Source organism: Aquila chrysaetos, chromosome 20 (assembly GCF_900496995.4).
Source record: "Aquila chrysaetos chrysaetos chromosome 20, bAquChr1.4, whole genome shotgun sequence".
NCBI lineage: Eukaryota > Metazoa > Chordata > Aves > Accipitriformes > Accipitridae > Aquila > Aquila chrysaetos.
Genome location: NC_044023.1, coordinates 8,168,012 through 8,185,855, shown reverse-complemented (window position 1 = coordinate 8,185,855; position 17,844 = coordinate 8,168,012). Strand labels below are relative to the sequence as shown.

At 64.7% G+C, this 17,844-nt stretch overlaps 1 protein-coding gene across 1 annotated transcript; it reads left to right on the top strand.

The window, feature by feature from the left end:
* Positions 1–1,503: 1,503 nt before the first annotated feature.
* Positions 1,504–17,833, top strand: GNAI2 (G protein subunit alpha i2). The gene is made up of 9 exons (XM_030044004.1): positions 1,504–1,684; positions 10,823–10,865; positions 11,039–11,180; positions 11,562–11,722; positions 14,305–14,433; positions 15,620–15,749; positions 15,988–16,141; positions 16,521–16,728; positions 16,893–17,833. Exons 1-8 carry the CDS (start codon positions 1,567–1,569, stop codon positions 16,709–16,711), a joined length of 1,068 nt encoding a protein of 355 aa, XP_029899864.1. The 5' UTR covers positions 1,504–1,566; the 3' UTR covers positions 16,712–16,728; positions 16,893–17,833.
* Positions 17,834–17,844: the final 11 nt, after the last annotated feature.

Genomic DNA, 17,844 nt, shown 5'->3' with positions numbered 1-17,844 from the left:
ACCGGCGGGGGCGGCGGGTCCACGGGGGACCGGCGCGCCGGGGCGCAGGGCTCGGCGGCCGCGAGGGGGCGCTGCGCTCCCACGCACGGACCCGGCCCGCGGGGGCGCTGCCGGGGCGGGGGGGGTAGGGCCCGGCCCGGGGCAGCGGGACCCCCGGGGAGGGGGACACCCGTGGGAGCGGGACCCCTGGGGAGTGGGACACGCGTGGGAGCGGGGCTGGGGGGCTTCCCGTGCCCGGTGCCAGGGTAGCGGGTGCCCCCAGTGCCCCCCCAGCACCCCCCCGAGGGCAGCCCCAAGCCCCCCAGCCCCTCTCCCATGGCATGGCGTGGAAGGGGGGGAGCCCCCCCTAGCCCGGGCCCCTCTCTCCCCCTGCCCGCGGGCCCGGGGTTTTACTCCAGCCAGCCCCAGGCCTGGGCACAGCGCCAGCTCGTTAGCGAAGCCTTATTAGCACGGAGGCCCGCTCCCACGGGAACAGCCGTGCTCCCTCCACGCTGGGCCCACGGGCGCTGCCCCACGGACCCCACGGCTGGGCTGCGTGGGAGGACGCTGCACCCCTTCTTCCCCTGGCGCTGTGGCTTCTAAATTAGAGCATTCCTCGCTGCTCCCCCCCGCCCCCCCGCTCGGTGGGTGCCAGCTTGGGGGGTGAGGAGGGGCTGGGGGGCCCAGGCGGGTGGCGAGGCTCTGCCGTGGGGCTGGCACGGAGCTACGGCAGCTTCCTGGGCACGGGCCAGCCCCGCGGGGCAGCTGGCAGAGCCGGGCCCCCTCCCGGGGCTGCGTGGGGGGTCCAATTCCCGAGAGAGCCGCTCTGGGAGGCGGGGAGGTGGGGCAAGCGCCGGGGGTACCCCCTGCCCTGGGCGAGGGGTGCCGGGTGCCCCATCCTGCCCGGACCCATCCTGCCCCATCCCTTGTCGCGGGCACCCCCAGCCCCGGCACCCGCCGAGGAGCTCCTTCCTCCGGCAACGCGGCAGGTGGGTCCCCAAGGGCTGAGCCCCATGGCCAGTGACGGGACAAGCAGGTCCCCGAGGTCTGAGCCGCCACCCCGTGACACCGTGTCCCCGCAGAAGGTGGCCCTGAGACGCAGCCTCTCCCCACCCCGCCGGCCCCAGGGCCGCACCTTCCTCTCTGCGCCCAAAGCACCCCAGGCCCAAAGCGCAGCACCCAGAGTCCATCTCCCTGCCCACGTGCGTCCCGGGGCACACCGAGACCCCGCGCCCGCCCGTCCCGGGGCACCACCGTGTCGCACCGCACGCCGGTACCCGTCGCGGCCCCGCGGGGGCCCGTCCCGCCGAGCGGGGATGAGGCCCCGCCCCTCTACCCGCGGCGGCCCCGCCCCCGCCCCGACAGACCCCGCCCCGACAGACCCCGCCCGCCGCCTTCCCCCTCCCCCCGCCTTCCCCCGCCCCTCGCCTTGCCCCGCCCCTCGCCTTGCCCCGCCCTTCCTCCGGCCCCGCCCCCGCGGCGGCGCGCAGGGGCGGGGCGGGGCGGCGCGGGCAGGGCGGGCAGGGCCGGGCAGGGCAGAGCCGCGGGCGCGCGCAGGCAGCCGCCGCCGCCGCCGCCGCCGCCGCCATGGGCTGCACCGTGAGCGCCGAGGACAAGGCGGCCGCCGAGCGCTCCCGCATGATCGACAAGAACCTGCGGGAGGATGGCGAGAAGGCGGCGCGGGAGGTGAAGCTGCTGCTGCTGGGTGAGAACCCCGGGACACCGCCCCCCCCCCCCCCCCCCGCGGACCCCCCCCCCCTCCCCTTCCCGGGACACCCCACGGGCTCCCCCGCCCGGCCCTGCCGGAACCGGGCAGCCCCGCCGCCTCCGCCCTTGCTGCCCCGGAGCGACCCTGGGTACCTGCCCCGGGGATCCCCCAGGAGGGGGATGCTGGCCCCAGCCCAGCCTGCGGGGTTCCCCCTCCCCCCCCAGTGGGGTGTCGGCCCCATCCCAGGCCCCAGGGATCCCCCCAGGAGTGGGGTGCTGGCCCCACAGCAGGCCTGGGGGACCCCCCCCCAGGAGTGGGGTGTTGACCCCATCCCAGGCCCCAGGGATCCCCCCAGGAGTGGGGTGCTGGCCCCACAGCAGGCCCCAGAGATCCCCCCAGGAGTGGGGTGCTGGCCCCACAGCAGGCCTGGGGGATCGCCTCTGGGGTGGGGTGCCAGCCCCACCCCAGGTTTTGGGTAGCCCCCCTGGAAGAGGGATGGTGGCCCCACTCCAGTCTTTGAGGATCCCCCCGCTGCGAGTGGGGTGCTGGCCCTACAGCAAGTCTTGGGTGTCCCCCAGAAGTGGGGTGCCAGCCCCTCCCTGCTGCAGTACCGTACCCCCAACCCCATCGGTGTCCAGCCTGGGCACATCCCTTCGGAGCGCAGGCCGGGGGGGATCCCCACCCTCCTGGTGGCTGGGCCCCCCCAGCAAAGGCCCTGCAAGCCTGGGCACCCTGTCCTGCCTGCCTGGGACCCCCCGGGCTGCACTGGGGGGCTCCTCTGTGGGCTCCCCTCGCCCCCGCCACAGACCGGCTGGGGAGGAGGTAACGGGGCCGACGGGCACCCGCTGCCCCGCGCCTTCCCCCACCGGGGCACTGGGATGGGCCCGAGCCCCTCCATCCCGCCTTCGCCCTCCCCTCGCTGTGGGGGAGCGGGGGGCTCGGGCAGCAGGCTTTGCCCCACATGCTGCCCGCAGCAGGCAGGACCCCGCACAGCCCACGGGCGTACTGCCCCACGGATACCCGATTTCATACCGATAACGGGCCGCTCGCGCTCTTCAAAGCGCCCCGGCGATGCTGCTGTGGGCGTTCACAGACCTGCCCTGTGCCTGCGGGCAAGGCAGCCGCTTATTTATTTTAATTTATTATTTTTTTTAATAACTCCCAGTTGGGGTTTTTATTCCCTTTCCGAAATTCCCAGGGAGAGCCTCGCTCCGGGTGTGACGCGGGAGCACGCGGGGCTCCCGTGGCACCGTGGGGCGGCGGGAGCCGGGATGGGCAGAGAAATCCCCGGCTGCTGCCAGGGGAGCGCCGGCAGAAAATGTCTTTCGGCTCGTCGCCGTCGGCAGAGGAAGCAGCCGGCAGCAGGAAGTCACGCCGAAATCCGGCAGCCCTTTATTTGCTCAACCTCTGCCTGCCTTGAGAAATACGTAATTAACGCCTTGAAACGCTCGTTTAACAGAGCGCTTAGGTTTTTCATTTTTATTTTTATTTTATCTTCGCCTTGGCGTGAGCCGTGCTGGCGGCAAGACCCGTCCTGGGGAGGGGGGGCCGGGTGGGGGTCTGTGCCGTCGCGGGGGCTCGCCGGTTGCGCAAGCTCGCCGACCCGCTTGTTTCCGGGGTGGGGAGGGCACCGGCAGAGCGAAACCCCACGGGGTTTGCAGGCTGTTGGGGAAACACGTGGTCCCCCCTTCGCCGCGAGTTGTTCCTGCACCGGGCCTTGCTGCTGGCTCGGCTCCTCTCGGACCGCTGCCCGGTGTGAAATAACGGTGCCGGGGGGTGCAGCTGGCCAGGGGGGTTTGGCACCTCCTTTCCGCAGGGGACCGGCTGGGATGGGGAGCATTACCCCGGTGCCGTCGGCTCTGGGTGCCTGGGTTGGGGGAGCCCAGCCAGCCGGCACTGAGCATCACCGAGGGGCGGCCGGGGGCTCGCCGGTCAGCGAGGATCGCGGTGTGGGCCGGCCAGCCGGCATCCCTATCCCATGTCCTGCTCTGTGCCGAAGTGGAGGCAGGAGGAAGAGGACGGCCGCTCTCCCTTCTGCAAAGGCCGGCATTTACGAGCGGCATTTCTGATCTCAGCTGGTTTCTGAAGCCAAAAATAGAGCGAAATGGCTCTTTTTTAATTTTTTTTTTTTTATGTTTATTTTTTGCCCTCACAGCTGTTCAGGTGTAAATAGCGCCGGAGCCTTGGGTCACTACTGCCGTTTCCGAGCCGAGCCGCGGCCGGAAAATCCTCCCAAGCAGGCAGGGAGCGGCTGGGGAGGTGGGGGCGGCATCCCCCCTCTGTCAGAAGCCCTCAAAGTGGGGATGCAGTGTCGGGTGGATGCTCCCACGTCCCCGCTGCCCACCCTTCCTACGGCTTATCTTTTTCCCCATGGTCGGAGGAAGCTTTGAGGAGAACCGGGGCCTCCCGTGAGCCCAGGCGGGTGCTTTTTGGTGAGCACCACGGCTCTTGGGCACGCTTGGCAAGGCAGAGCTCCGCGGTCCTCCCTGGGGGCTGCAGCCCTCCTGTGTCCTCCAGAAATAGGGAGGGAAAATTAGGGAGGAAAGAAAACAAGGAGAAAAATAGCTTCACCCTTTGTGTCGAATCAGCCCGCGGCATGAAGAGGAGATGGTTCTACCAAGCACGGTGTGGTTTTTGCTGGCGACTCGTGCCGTCTGGCAGCTGCAGCTCGGAGCTGCCAGTGTAGCTGGGCAGGACGTGGTGCGATCGGAGAGCACCCGTCTCGGTGTGCGGCGGTGGCGGCGGGAGTGTAGGACTGTGCCGGCCACCGGCACCGCGGAGGGCTTGGGGCTGACCGGTGAAGCCATCTCGGCTCAGTGCCGTGCCCTGTGCGTGGCCACGTGCCTGCTTCTGCCTTTCCTTCGCCGTGGCGGGGGAGCTGGAGAGGGATGGACGTGCGCTGTCGGTGCGGCGGGGACGGGCAGGACCCCCGCGATGGCAGCCGGCATGGCAGGCGTGGGCACAGCGCTGCTCCTGCCTGCAGCACCTGCCGCTGCCTGGAGGTTTTCCTCTGCCGTTTGCCGGCTCCGGCAAATAGGTTGCGTGCTGAATAGGTTGCGTGCCGGATAGGTTGCGTGCCAGAGAGCTCCGGTGTCTGATGGGGAGAAGACCCAAATGAAGCAATCCTCCCCCCCCCCAAATGAAGCAATCCCCCCCTCCCTGCTGCTGGAAACCAACAACCTCCCAAGGTTTTGGTGCTGGGAGAGGCCAGGAGCCGCTGCCGGCACCTGAAAGCACCTGGAGCATCCGCCCCATGCAGCAGCGCTGCCAGCACCTCCCGATGCTGCCATCGGCTGCTCGGCATCGCCAGGGCTCAAACTGCTGGAGTCCCCAGCCGTTTCTGCTGGGCAGAGGTGGAAGTTGGGTTCTGCCCAGCCCACCTCTGCCCGCGGGAGCCGGGATGCTCAGGGAGGGATGCAGGATCAGTGGCAGGCAAGCGGTCCCCACGTTCAAAGCCCCTAATTCCTTATCTTCCTTCGGAGGATTAGGAAAGCAAAAGGATTTCTCGGCTGCTCGGGAGGCGTTAGAAGCTGCGAAGGCGCACGGGGCAGGGGAAGGTGCTGGCGGGTTGATCCTGTCGATCCCCAGCAGTTTTCAGTGCTGGAGGTGCAAACCCTGGGGCGAGGATGCTCCCCTCGCACCCCACCCGGGCTGGGTCGCACCGGGGTAGGTCACGCAGGCAGCTGCCTGTACAAGATCCTGCCTGGGCGAGCCAGTAGCTGGGGCGAGGGCAGCAGGGGCAGGGCTCAGCAGCTTTATATTTTTTTTTTTTCAGGGCTTGCATAAAAATAGAGGAAGGGAGGGACCAGCTGCGACTTTCGGAGGCTGCGTTACCCTGGCTCTGCCCTGGGCTCGCGTGTGAGCTGCCTGTTTTGCTGCACTTTGTCCTGTCTTGGGGTTTTGTTTTCGTCCTCCCTCCTGCCCCAGCCCAGGGTGATGGGAGGGGGTCGGGTCCTCCCTTCGGTGGGGACACTGGTGGGGCCCCGGTGGTGTTTCTGGCCACGGACCAGGAGGTGTCACAGTGCAGGGGGAGCAGGGAAGAGCTCGGAGCTGTTAGATCTGGGTGTACCCTACATCCAACCCCCTGGAGCTGGTGGCCAGGCTTGGGATGGGACGGGAGGAAGGAGCCTGGCACCCACGCCCTGGGATGGGTCACCCTGATGTCCCCGCTGGTGTGCAGGCAGCTGCCCTCTGCTCCGACATGAGCTAAGGCTTTGCCCAGGAGAGGCGGCAGGCTTATATGTATATATTTTTTATATATTTTTACATATATGCATTCGAAATATATTTTATATATATTGCTTTTTTGTCTATATGTATCGCTCTTTTGTACGGAGCATTGTATAAATTGATTTATATATATATTAAAAAGCACACATATGTGTTGCTTTACCTATATATATATAGCTTTACAGAAGAAGGTGTCCCATGGCTGAGCTCTCCCAGGGCTGTGGGTGCCGGCGGGTGCCTGAGTGCCGCTGCCGTAGCCGGGGCCGGCCTGGCCTCTCCGCAGCCGCCGGGTTTCCTGCTCCGGGCTGGAGCGCGGGTTTCCGGGCCGGAGGCCGGCTGAATCACCGGAGCTGGGGGAGCTGAGTAATCCTCCATCCCCGCTAGCAGAAAACCCAGGCGGGGGGAGAAGGGTGCCGGCGGCGGCATCCCGGCCGTGCCAGCGGGTGAGCCCGCACCCTGTCAGGGTGGTGTGGAGGGGATGATGGCACCCAGGCGTGGGGGCATGGCACCGCCGGGGGCAGCTCTCCGGCACGGGCTGCACCAGAGCCGCTCCGGGTGTTTGGGGCGGGGGGGGGGGAACGCAGGGAGCATCATGGTGTCCCCGTGCCTGGAGCGGCTGGGTGGGCGCGGTGGGTGACAGTCTTCAGGAACCCCCTTTTCTAGGGCTGAGCCCCAAAATTGATGCCGGCAACCCCAAATGTGTCCGGGAGGAGGGGACAGCTCGCTGCTGAGCCGTGCGGGTGCTCTTCCCCAGCCGCCCCGGTGCCGGCGCAGCCGGTGCGGGGGGGCGAGGGCACCAAGGTGGCTGGTGCCAGCGGAGGGGGAGAGGGACTGCTCCAGCTATGGCAGGGGCAGAAACAGAGCAGCAAAGTTCCAGGATTCCTGGAAAAAGCCTGGCACAAGGATAGTTTTGTCCAGCTTGCGAAGCCCAGCGGCCCTCGTCAGCACCGGGGGTGTGTTTGCCATGCCACCCCTGGGAAACCATCCCCAGCCCACCTCCTCCTTCCCCGTGTGCTCCAAACATCCTTCTTGCTGCTGATTTATTTCTATTTTATTTATATTTGTGGTGGTTTTTTTAATGTGTCTCCATCGGCTGCCTTGGACAGGGGGGCCTGCACCTCCCCAGTGCCCCCCAATTTTTTGGGGTCCCGCCTGGGGACGTGGCATCCCACCGGCTGCCGATGCGCGGGCTCTTCCTGGGAAGTGGCCAGCCCTGTGCCGGAACGGAACGGCCCCTGGGAAAAACGCCCTGTGTTGCTGCGAGGTTTTTAAAAAAACGCGATTATTTTTACAGCAATTTTCCATCTATTTTGGGTAGGAAGGAAAATGTCGAGGGGAATCTCTTTTTATTATTATTTTTTCAGTCTTTGGGGTAACTCTGCTTTTAACACACACCTTTGAAAATCCAGTTAGATGGGGGTGGCGAGGTGGGGTGGGCTCTGCAGCCGTCCCTCTGTCCAGCTGTCTGTCTGTCCTGCAGGGAAGGGGATCGGAGGGTTTGTCCAGCAGTAAAAACCATCAGTAAATCCCTGCTCAAATAATAGCTGCTGTTTGCCAGGCCAGGAAAACTTGCCGGCACAGTGGCTGGGGACGGGGCGCTGGGTGCTGGGGATGGGGATGGCTCCGGACCCACTGGCGGATTGAATTCCAGCTTCTCCCCCATAATAAGGAAAATTTTCCAGCTGTGCATCGCTTCCATCCACGCCTGGATATTTGAAGGCATAAAACAGGATGGTGCCGTGCTGCAAGATGGAAAATCCCCTCTCAGCGATGTGGGGTGAGGTGGACCCTGAAACCTGTGACCAGCTCCTTAAATATATGGCATTAAATATATGCTGGCCAGAAAGCATCTTAAATCATGGGCTGCAAAATATATGTTGGCTAAATAAATTTTTTGCTGGTGGATTAACAGGGTGTTTTGGAGCTGGGCAGCTGCTTGCTTATTTTAAATTTTTGAAGATTATTTTTAACAAGAAGAGGGGGAAATGGGCTCGGGAGAGAGCTCTCCTCCTATTTTTGACGGGCGCTGCTCTGGGAATGAGCGCTGCCCAGTCCGGGCAGGCAGGAAGGGTGGGCAGCGCGGGCAGGGCTGGAGAAGCCCGGCCGCGGGGTCAGCCCATGGTGGGGAGCTTCTCTCGATCTCCCCCCGATGCCTGGCCAGCACGGGGGGTCCAAAGGACGCGAAGCCCCTCCGGCGCTGCCTGCCTCCTGCCTGGTTTGGGCAGGAGGGTGGAAGCCAGCGGCTGGCACCCTGCCCGGGGATTGTTTTGGGGCTGAATGGACGGCAGCCGGGGTTTTCCGGGGATTGGAAACCCTTCCCCTCCACCGTGTTTGCCTGGGGGGGCTGGGAAGGGTCCCCCCCCCATGCTCAGCTGGGTGGGAGCCGCTGGTACTGGGGTGCCCATCGGGCACCGGCCGATGCTGGGGGTGGCACGGCGGTGGGGAGGCACGCAGCTTCCCTGGCAATTACCTGGCCCCTTCGTTAGGCGAATGCAATGATCTGAAAGGGAAATTGGAGGGGGGGGGGCACACACTAATTGCTGCCACCCCGGCTTCCTTCTGGACGCTGGTGGGGTAGCCGGGGAGTGTTATTAATTCAGGCCTGAATTTCTGCTCACCGCAAGCCTGCGGGCTCTCGTGCAGGGTGAGCTCCCGGCAAGCAGAGGTGCTCGCTTGAAATGGGGGGGGGGGGGCAATGGCACGGCCGCCTTCTGCAGGCTGCGGGGAAGGAGCCTTGAGTCGCGGGGGAAGTTTGCAAGGGAAATGGCCGGCCTCGGCGGCTGCCGGCTACTGCCGCTCTGCCGGTGGCTGTCACCCTGCCGGGAGCAGGCAGGGGGTCCCGGGGGTGAGTTGTTCCCTCCCGGGCAGGGAGCAAATGTCAGGCAGAGCAGGAGACTGGGGAACGACTGTCTGGCACCTCACCCCAGGGACGCTTGTAAGCAGGGTCTTCCCTTGCCTCGTGCCTCAATTTCCCTGTCCGGGCACCCGCTGGGGAAAGGCACGGTGAATGCAGCCGGCCCTGGCCACCGAGCCTGGCGGTACAGGGCGGTATTGTCAGAAACCAGAGGTATTTAATGGAAAAAATGAAGGGATATGCTGAGTCCTTCCCCCTGCTGCTCCCAGCTCCGGGCAGGAGTTGCCAGCACTGACCACGAACACCGGCTGGGCTGCGCTGGGTGCCGCGTCAGCATCCCGAGGGCGCCGGTGGAGGCTGGGTCGGCAGCGCCGGAGAGTCCCCGCCGTGCCAAATGCTCACCTCCGGGCTGAGCAAAGCCTCTCCCTCAGCACGTATTGCATGGAAACCGTGGAGTGGGGTGGTCGTAGCAATAAATGTAGGGTCTGTATAGCCTCAATATGGCCCCAGCCTCGGGGGGGTCCATGCCCTGAGCGGCACCCGCAGTGATATCTGAGGGGTACGTGCCCATCACCCAAGCTGCACTTACGCCGGTGGCACAGGCATGGGCAGAAGGCGTTTGCTCCCTGCCGCCGTGTCTCAGCTGGCATGACGGGCTCTGTTTTTCCCAGTTAATTTTAGCATAATCTCCATTTTTTTTAAATTTTTTTTTTTTTTTTTTTAAAGTCCTCTGTAATCTCTCTTCCTCCTCTGCGGCCGTGCCGGCGCAGCCCTGCTGCTGCCTGCTTGGGGCCCCCCGTAAGGGCAGCTCCATGGCTGAGGGCAGCAGCGAGGGGACCCGCCGAGAGGGTTTGGAGAGGCCGCAGGGATGGACTTGGCTTGGGGGGATCCCCTGGGATTTGCACCCAGAGGCAAGGACTGCGCTGGTCCTCGGCCAAAGGGGGCTCATCCTGCTGGGGGTCCTGGGGCAAGGCGAGCCAGGCGCTCATCCGTCTCCGTGGCACTCCCTGCCCAGAGAGGGGACAAGGGACATGTGCCGTCCCTTTCCGCTTCCCCTTTGAGCTTCCCCTTTCTTGCAGCCGGGGTGACTTTGCTCTTTCCCTGCTCTCAGCCCGGAGAGGGAGGGCTGGGCCAGGAGCTGCACGTCGCCTGCATGGAGGTGACGTCCCCAGGGGGAACAGAGTGGCAGAGGGGGAGCTTTAGGTGCCCCGGCCATCTCCTCTGAACCCCTGGCATCCTGCATTTTGATGCTGAAAAATAAACCCAACCCAAAAGCCGTCGGCTTTCCCTGCTGGCAGCCGCCTCCGCAGCCAGGCTGGGGCACAGGACCCGGCAGGCTGGAAAGTGCGCGCTATTTAAAAAAGCAACGCGGGGGCGGCTGATCCCACCGGGAGCCGCTTGAGCTGGCTGGTGGAGGCGGCAGCTTCTTCCCGAGTTCCCTGGGGTGCTCGGCTTTGGGTGCCCGGCTCCCTGCCCGTACCTGGTGGCACGAGCATCTCCGCATCCTGGCTGCTGCCAGCTCCAGCCATGGGCATGTGGTAGTGCTGATGCTCCATCGTCCCCCGGCGCAGTGGGGATGCGGGATGTGGGATGCGGGATGTGGGATGCAGGATGCAACAGCTAAGCTCAGGCTCTGCCTGGAGCTGGGATGGAGGGTGATAGGAAGGGCTTATCTCCCCGTCGCAGGGGGCTCCCCGCTCCCGAACTCGGCCGAAGCCGGGGCTGCCAGTCGTCTCGGCTGCAGCATGCCAGGACCACGGGGCAAACATTACTGTGTTGATGCCATTTTCCTGGCCCGGAGCAGGTGTCATTTCTCCTCTCCGGAGCTATTGCAAGGTGTCCCCCAGGCTCGCCTTTTCCTCCCCCTTTCTTGGCCCTGATATTCCCGGTGCCTGTCCAAGCATCTGCTCCAGCCGACGCTGGGAGCTCTTCTCCGATGGCTGAGGCATCCGCTGCCCTCCCTCCCTGGGCTAGGGGGGTCCCAGTAGGGTGGGGGTCCCCAGCTTCAGGCAGCACCTCACTGCTTGCCCCCCCTTCTTGTTTCCTCACAGGTGCCGGCGAGTCTGGGAAGAGCACCATCGTCAAACAGATGAAGTGAGTGGTCCCCACACCATCGCTGCAGCCGGCACCATGCAGGCCTCGGCCATGGGCTCCGAAACTGGTGGTGGCTGGGAAAAGCTCCCCATGCCGCAGAGCGTGGGTGGGGAGCAGCACCCCCGGGTGCCCCGCAAAGGGCTGACCTTGCCTCTTTTTCTCCCCTGCCCCAGGATCATCCACGAGGATGGCTACTCAGAGGAGGAGTGCCGGCAGTACAAAGCCGTGGTCTACAGCAACACCATCCAGTCCATCATGGCCATCATCAAGGCGATGGGGAACCTGCAGATTGACTTTGGAGACTCCTCCAGAGCGGTGGGTGCCCTCCTGCTCCCGCCGCGCCTGGGAGGGGTGGGGGTTCTCGGGGAGCAAAAGCAGATGCACCCAAAGCTGGACCAGGATTAAGGGTGGCCCTGCCCAAGGCCTGCCGCTCCCTAGCTGGCTGTGACCTCCTGTCCCTGGCGCTGAGGATGGAGAGGACCCAAAGTATAACCCATGGGTGTCTGCCCGGGCACGGGTCCTGATGGCTGCAGGGGTGGGGGTCCCACTGCTTCCCTTGGGTCTCATCGCCATCCACCGCTGGAGCTCCTGCCCTGCTGTCCGGGTGGGACATGGTAGGCTCCAGTCAGGTCCTTCAGGGCAGAGTGAGCCCCAATAACCCTGTGCCAATGCCTGAGCCCTGTTTTTTCCCTGCAGGATGATGCTCGGCAGCTCTTTGCGCTCTCCTGCACCGCCGAGGAGCAGGGCATCATGCCAGAGGACCTGGCCAACGTGATCCGGAGGCTGTGGGCTGACAACGGAGTCCAGGCTTGTTTTAATCGCTCCCGAGAGTACCAGCTGAACGACTCTGCTGCCTAGTGAGTACCCCTGCTCCTCTCCCCCAGCTTGGCTGGATCAGAGCCCTGTGGGCAGCATCACTTTTATTGAGCAACAGAAAATCCCCCCGGGGGCTGCTGTTCCCCATTGCCAGGCTTGGGGGCTGGTGCTGCCACTTCCCGCCTGGCACTGGGGCTGAGCTGGAGCAGAACTGGGAAGGCGGATATTTCGAAAGCTGTTTCCTCCCCTGGCAGGGTGCTGCGTCCCCTGGGAGGGGGGTACCGGGGCATCCCCCTCCTGCTGCCACGCTGTGCCCACTGCCCTTCCCTGGGGATGCTCTCCCCTGGCCTCTGCATCCTGAGATGCCTCCCCCCGTGTGAGCATAGCTGGGAGTCCTGCCCATCGCTCTGCCTGCGGGCATGGGCCATGAAGGCAAGGAAAAGCCCCAAAGCAAGCACTGGGGACCCTTATATCTGAACAGGATGCACAAGAGGGTTTTCTTTTTCCTTTTAAATGAATTTATACGGAAGGACTTGACATTACGCTGGCGTATTAGCTGGCAAACTGGTGTTGAGGTAGATAAATTGCCTGCATCTGGTTGGGTTTATCCCTGAAGAGATTTAATAAATAAGTTAATCTGCCTAAAGTATGATTGCTGGAGAGGGCGGTGCAGCCGAGGCTGTGCTCAGCTCGCATGGTGCCCTCCTGTCCTCTCTGCCTAGACCCGCTGCGGTAAAGCAGTGCTGGGGGGAGCTCATGGTGTCCTGGGAAACCCCCACCAAGGCTGGTCCCACTGAGGATTGAGCGCCCTTGGGACTCGCCACCATCCTGGGGGCTGCTTGGTCCCCTGTGTGCCAGCCCAGCCGTCCCCTCCCGCTTGGCACTGGCAGGTCCTTCTTCTGCACTGAGGTCACTGGGGTGAAGAGGTTGCAGGAAACCTCCTGGCAAGCACCGAGCCCGGAGAAGCTCCTGGCAGTGCTTTCCTCTGGCACTCGTGGCTTTTGCTTCCTTCTGCCCGGCACCTGCCCACCCTCCCCAGCCCCTGTCCTGCTCAGCCCCATCGCTCCCCAGTCAGCGCCGGCATTTGCCGGCAGTGCCGCGCTGTGCCGTGGGTGCTGGTTTGGAGGCACGGGAGACCCGGCAGGTGCCTGGCAGCTCACGCGCACAGTTCGAGCAAATATATCTGCAAAGTGTCTGCAAATAGAGCATTTGCCGTAAGTGCATTTATGGAGCGTTTGGCAGATTACAGGGGTTGGACAAGTATTAACTGGGAGCCCCCTCCAGCTGTCGCTCCAGCCTTTTCCCAGCCCTGTGGAGATGCCAGTGGGGTAGTTGATGCCCCGTCCGTCCCTGTGGGGATGGTGCTGTGCCCGCGGTGCCGCTGGCACAGGGCACCCTGGGGATGAGGAGCCCCGTGCCGTGCCCAGCACGCAGCCCACCTGCACCCCAGCCCTCTGCAGCAGCCCCCAGCCTCCTCCTCCACAGCCCCTTGGGGTGCCAGGAGCTCAGGGTGCCGGGGCAGGTGCTCGCCGGCACCCCGGGGGCTCGGTGCGAGGTCCGAGTGCCGCCGGCACCGCGCACGGCCCTGCCGCTGTGTTTCCTGTTTTTTTTGGCAGCCGGAGGCCGCCTGTGTTTCCGGCTGTTTTCGAGCTGCTCCGTGGCGGCAGCGGCGGCGTGCTGGCCCCCCCGCCCTCGCACCCGCAGCGGGGTCCCGGGGCACCCACCCGTGGCTTCGGCTTTGCTCCGGCACACCAAAGGGCTTCCCGGGAGCTGGCGGGCGGCCGCGCTGCCATCAGAGCCGGGGATCCCCGTGGCCTCGCGAGCTGTAATCTGACTTTCACCAGATTACGGGGCTGCAAAGGCCTTAATTAGCGCAAGCCTAATTTGCTTAAAGGAGCCTGTTTATAATAACCCAATTAAAGCAACGTGAGCTGGAGAAATCGAAACCCGCCTTGATCCCCCCGCCGCCGGCAACCCTGGGCCGGTGTCGGCGGCTGCGTGGGGACCGAGCCACCGTCGCTGCCGGGAGCTGGGGTCCGGCAGGGCTGGGGCAGACAGCAGGGCAGGCGATGCCACCCTGGGGGGCTCAGGATGGGCAGCAACCCCCCCGGCCGTGCTGCTCCCCATCCCTCCGGCCGCCCGCCTCCCGCTTCCTCCCAGGACGCCAGCCCTTTGTGTTTTTTGACTATAAATGGCACGGCGCCATCGATTGTTTCCGCCGGCGCTGTGGCCGGTTGCCATAGCAGTGAATACTTTCCTCTTGCCATTTCCCCCATGCAAACGGCCGGGGGAACAGGGGGGAGCCCCCCAGCCCCGGCTGCGTCCCCTGCCCAGCCCCTGGTGCCGGCGCGGTGCCCCCCGAGCCCTCGTTCCCGTGCGTCCCCTTGCCGTCCCAGCAGCTGGCCGTCCTGCCCTGCCCTGCCTGCGTCTGGCAGGGCCGCGGGGTGACCCCGGCGTGCAGATGGGGTCTGCTGCGCCGCCCGGCTTGGCGCTGCCCACGCCGAACGGACGACGCCGGGGCGTGGGCAGGGGACTCTGGGGTGGTGTGGGGATGCCCCGTGGGATTTGGGTGGGTCGTGCCCCACGGTCCAGCTTCCACAGCGCCTTTCTGCTCCCTCCCCAGCTACCTGAACGACCTGGAGAGGATAGCCCGTACCGACTACATCCCCACCCAGCAGGACGTGCTGCGCACCAGGGTGAAGACCACCGGCATCGTAGAGACCCACTTCACCTTCAAGGACCTGCATTTCAAGTATGTCCGACCCTTTCCCTTTTGCGTTTTCCGAGGCAAAAAACCAAACCCCTCCCTCCCTGTGCCGGGCTGGATCCCGCTTGCACGCTGCATGCACCGAGCCCCCCCTGGGTTTGCTCATGGCGGGAGCTGCTGCCTCGGAGAGAGCGGAAACCGCCGAAATAGCTGGAGCAGCCTCAAAAACGCCTCGCAGGGCTCAGCCCGGGGGCGGATCCAGCCTCTGGCGAGGAGGGGAAGGGGGAAGACATCCTCCGGGTGCGTGACGCCGCTTCCGTCGTGGGAAGAGCGCTGGGCGGGAGCCGGGGGTCTTGGGGTCAGGCACCGGTGCTGCTGCCCGCTGGCACCCCGGGGTTGCTTTCCACTGAAAACCCAGGGGAAATAGTCAGGGCTTCAGTTTCCGAGGCAAAAAGCCAGCATTGTGCACATCCCGGGGGATTTAGTCACTTTGCAGTGGATCTGCTGGGGTCCTCTCTGAGTGCGGGGGGGCTCGCAGGGACCCCTGTGCCACCCCGGTGGGATGGAGGGGCTTGGTTGTGCATCGCCGGGGCCGTGCTTTGGAGGTGTCAGCGGGGCGGAGAGGATGGTTCGGGGAGGGGGCACGTCAGCAAGGAAGCCTCCCCGCCGGCCGGGTGGTTGGCGGTGGATGTGGTGCTGCTGCCGGGCTCTTGGTGGAGGCAGGGCATCCTCTGCCGCCTGCAGCGGGAGAGGCGCGCGGTGCACCAGGATCATCCCGTGAGTCCTCGTGCTGCCTGCAATCCTGCCGAGCCCACAGGCGCTCGGCTGAGCACCGGTGGCTCCCCTCAGTCCAAGGTCTTTGGCAAAACCCTGCAGTGCCCTCTCCGGAACGGGTCTCTGAGAGCATCTCCTGGAGCCCGGCTCGAAGGAGCACGGTGCTGACAGCCCCTGGGAAAGGTGGCCTGATCCTGCCTGGCTCATGGCGAGGATTTGCTCTGGCTGGGATCTGAGCCCAGACACTGCCCTGTCCCTGGGATGGGTGGCAGGTGCCGGGGCAGATCCGCGGCACCGGCAAAATCCCTGGGCTGGAGGTGCCATGCTCTGCCCGCCCTGGTGCTTTTTCCCAGCACAGCTCCTGCTCTGGGCAGCCGGGGAAACTGAGGCAGGGAGCGGGGCGAGGGTGGTGGGGCCGGGAGCTGCCGCCCATTGCCACGCTGCCTCCCTGCCGCAGGATGTTTGATGTGGGCGGCCAGCGCTCAGAGCGGAAGAAGTGGATCCACTGCTTCGAGGGGGTGACGGCCATCATTTTCTGCGTGGCCCTGAGTGCCTACGACCTGGTGCTGGCTGAAGACGAGGAGATGGTGAGTCGGGGGGATGGAGCCGGCACCGTGAGCCATCCCCTCCTTTGGGGGCCGGGGGAGCACCTCCTCCTCTGGTGGCCACCAGTGCCCTGGCCAGCAAGACCCAAGCCTTGCAGGGCCCTCGGCATCCCCTGCCCGGGCAGGCGGGAGCAGTGTGGGGGGCGGCAGGTTGGGCAGCAGTTGGGTGGGCACTGCCTGGTGGTCCCTGCCCGGCTCAGGCTGCTGTCTCCCTTGCCAGAACCGGATGCACGAGAGCATGAAGCTCTTCGACAGCATCTGCAACAACAAGTGGTTCACGGACACATCCATCATCCTCTTCCTCAACAAGAAGGACCTCTTTGAGGAGAAGATCGTGCACAGCCCCCTGACCATCTGCTTCCCCGAGTACACAGGTACCAACGGGGTCCCTTGGTGCCCACCCCGGCAGGAGGAGCAGGCATCACCTTGCCCAGGCAGTGTAGCAGGAGATGCTGGGGATGAAGATGGTGGCTCTCCTGTGCCCGGGGAGCGGTGTGTTGGGGCAGCAAGTGGCGTGCAGTGGTGTTTGAGGTGCCCCAGGGGGTGGGGGAAGATGGAGGGGGACAAGGGGCAGCAGCCCTGGGGGGGTTTAGCTGAGGCTCACTGTGCCTGGGGAGCATCAGTTTGGTATCAGGGTGGTGGCTGCGGCGGCGTGGGGAGCCGAGCCGAGCCCAAACCCCTTCGGTGTTGGTGTCGGGGGGTTCCGGTGCCCCCGGGTGGCCGTGGGGCAGCCCAGTGTCTCCTCCTCCCCAGGGGCCAATAAGTACGACGAGGCGGCCGGCTACATCCAGAGCAAGTTTGAGGACCTGAACAAGCGGAAGGACACCAAGGAGATCTACACCCACTTCACCTGTGCCACCGACACCAAGAACGTGCAGTTCGTCTTCGACGCCGTCACCGACGTCATCATCAAAAACAACCTGAAGGACTGCGGGCTCTTCTGAGGGCCGGCGCTGCCCAGGTGGGTGGTGGTCCCAGTGGTGACTCCCAAAACGGGGTGGTCACGGAGCATCCTCTGGGGATGGGACGGGCGCTGCCTGCCGTCCCACCATGGCACAGGTTGGTGGTGGGTGCCCGTGCCCCCCATCCCCAGACCCCACCCGCTCACCACCCGCTCTCTCCTAGGACCCCCGGCCACGCCGGTGAAGGAAGGACCGTGCCGCCCCCCTACTCCTGCTTCTCTTCGGATTCATCCCTCTGCCCCCACCCCATAAAGAGACTTTTTGGGTGCCAGCGTGGTGGCAGGCCCTGTGTCGCCCCTGCCACCCACGCTCCCCCCCCGCCATCCTCCTCCTCCTCCTCCTCGCCAGCGTCGCCCTTCCTGGGGAAAACGAGGTTTTAATCTTGGTTTTTAACCCCTGAACCACTCCAGCCCCCCAGTTCATTCGCTCCCGAGCCCAGGCGCTCTCATTGTTTACATTGCAAGTGTTGCTGGCACGGGGGGGACACAGGGGTCCCCTCGGGGATGCCCACCCGGCCGAAAACACGACCGATGACATTCCTTTTAGTAAACCAGAAAAGAAAGAAAAAAAAAAAACAAAACCAAAACCGTGCAAAAAACCACACCACACCGGCTGGGGCGAGGTTGCTTTTTAAAGAAACCTTTTTACCAAACTATTTAAAAGCGTCAAGTGCTACGTGGTGGCGATGTCCTCCATGGCCAGCCCACCCCCCAACCGTGTGCCTTGGGGGGGGTCCGTGCCCCACCCCGCCTCGCTGCCCCCCACCCCGCCGCCCAGAGGGATGGGCAGCCCCCGGCAGGCAGTGGCTGGGCAGGAGGGCGGGCAGGGGGCTGCTGCCCGCTGCCTGTATTCCCCCCCCCCCCTCTTCTTTCTAAGCCTAGTTTTGTAGGGCTAGCTGTTGCGTTGGGCGAGGAGAGCCCGCTGTACAGAGCGGCCCCCGCTGTCCCCCCCCGGCCTGGGGGGGCCCCCTCAGCTGGTGCCTGCGGCCTTGCTTTTCCCACAGGATGTTTTACCGAATTGTTCACATGGTTTGAAATAATAAAATGTAGAAAGGAAAAAAAAAAAAAAAAAAAAAGAAGAAAAATATATATACTGACCCCTCCCTACCCTGTGAC

What these genes read in the sequence shown, in the direction of transcription:
- GNAI2 (XM_030044004.1), top strand. Translation starts at nt 1,567, where the DNA reads ATGGGCTGCACCGTGAGCGCCGAGGACAAGGCGGCCGCCGAGCGCTCC. An exon ending in GGTGAAGCTGCTGCTGCTGG is followed by an intron (nt 1,685 to 10,822) that starts GTGAGAACCCCG and finishes GTTTCCTCACAG; the next exon opens with GTGCCGGCGAGTCTGGGAAG. An exon ending in TTCAAGGACCTGCATTTCAA is followed by an intron (nt 14,434 to 15,619) that starts GTATGTCCGACC and finishes TCCCTGCCGCAG; the next exon opens with GATGTTTGATGTGGGCGGCC.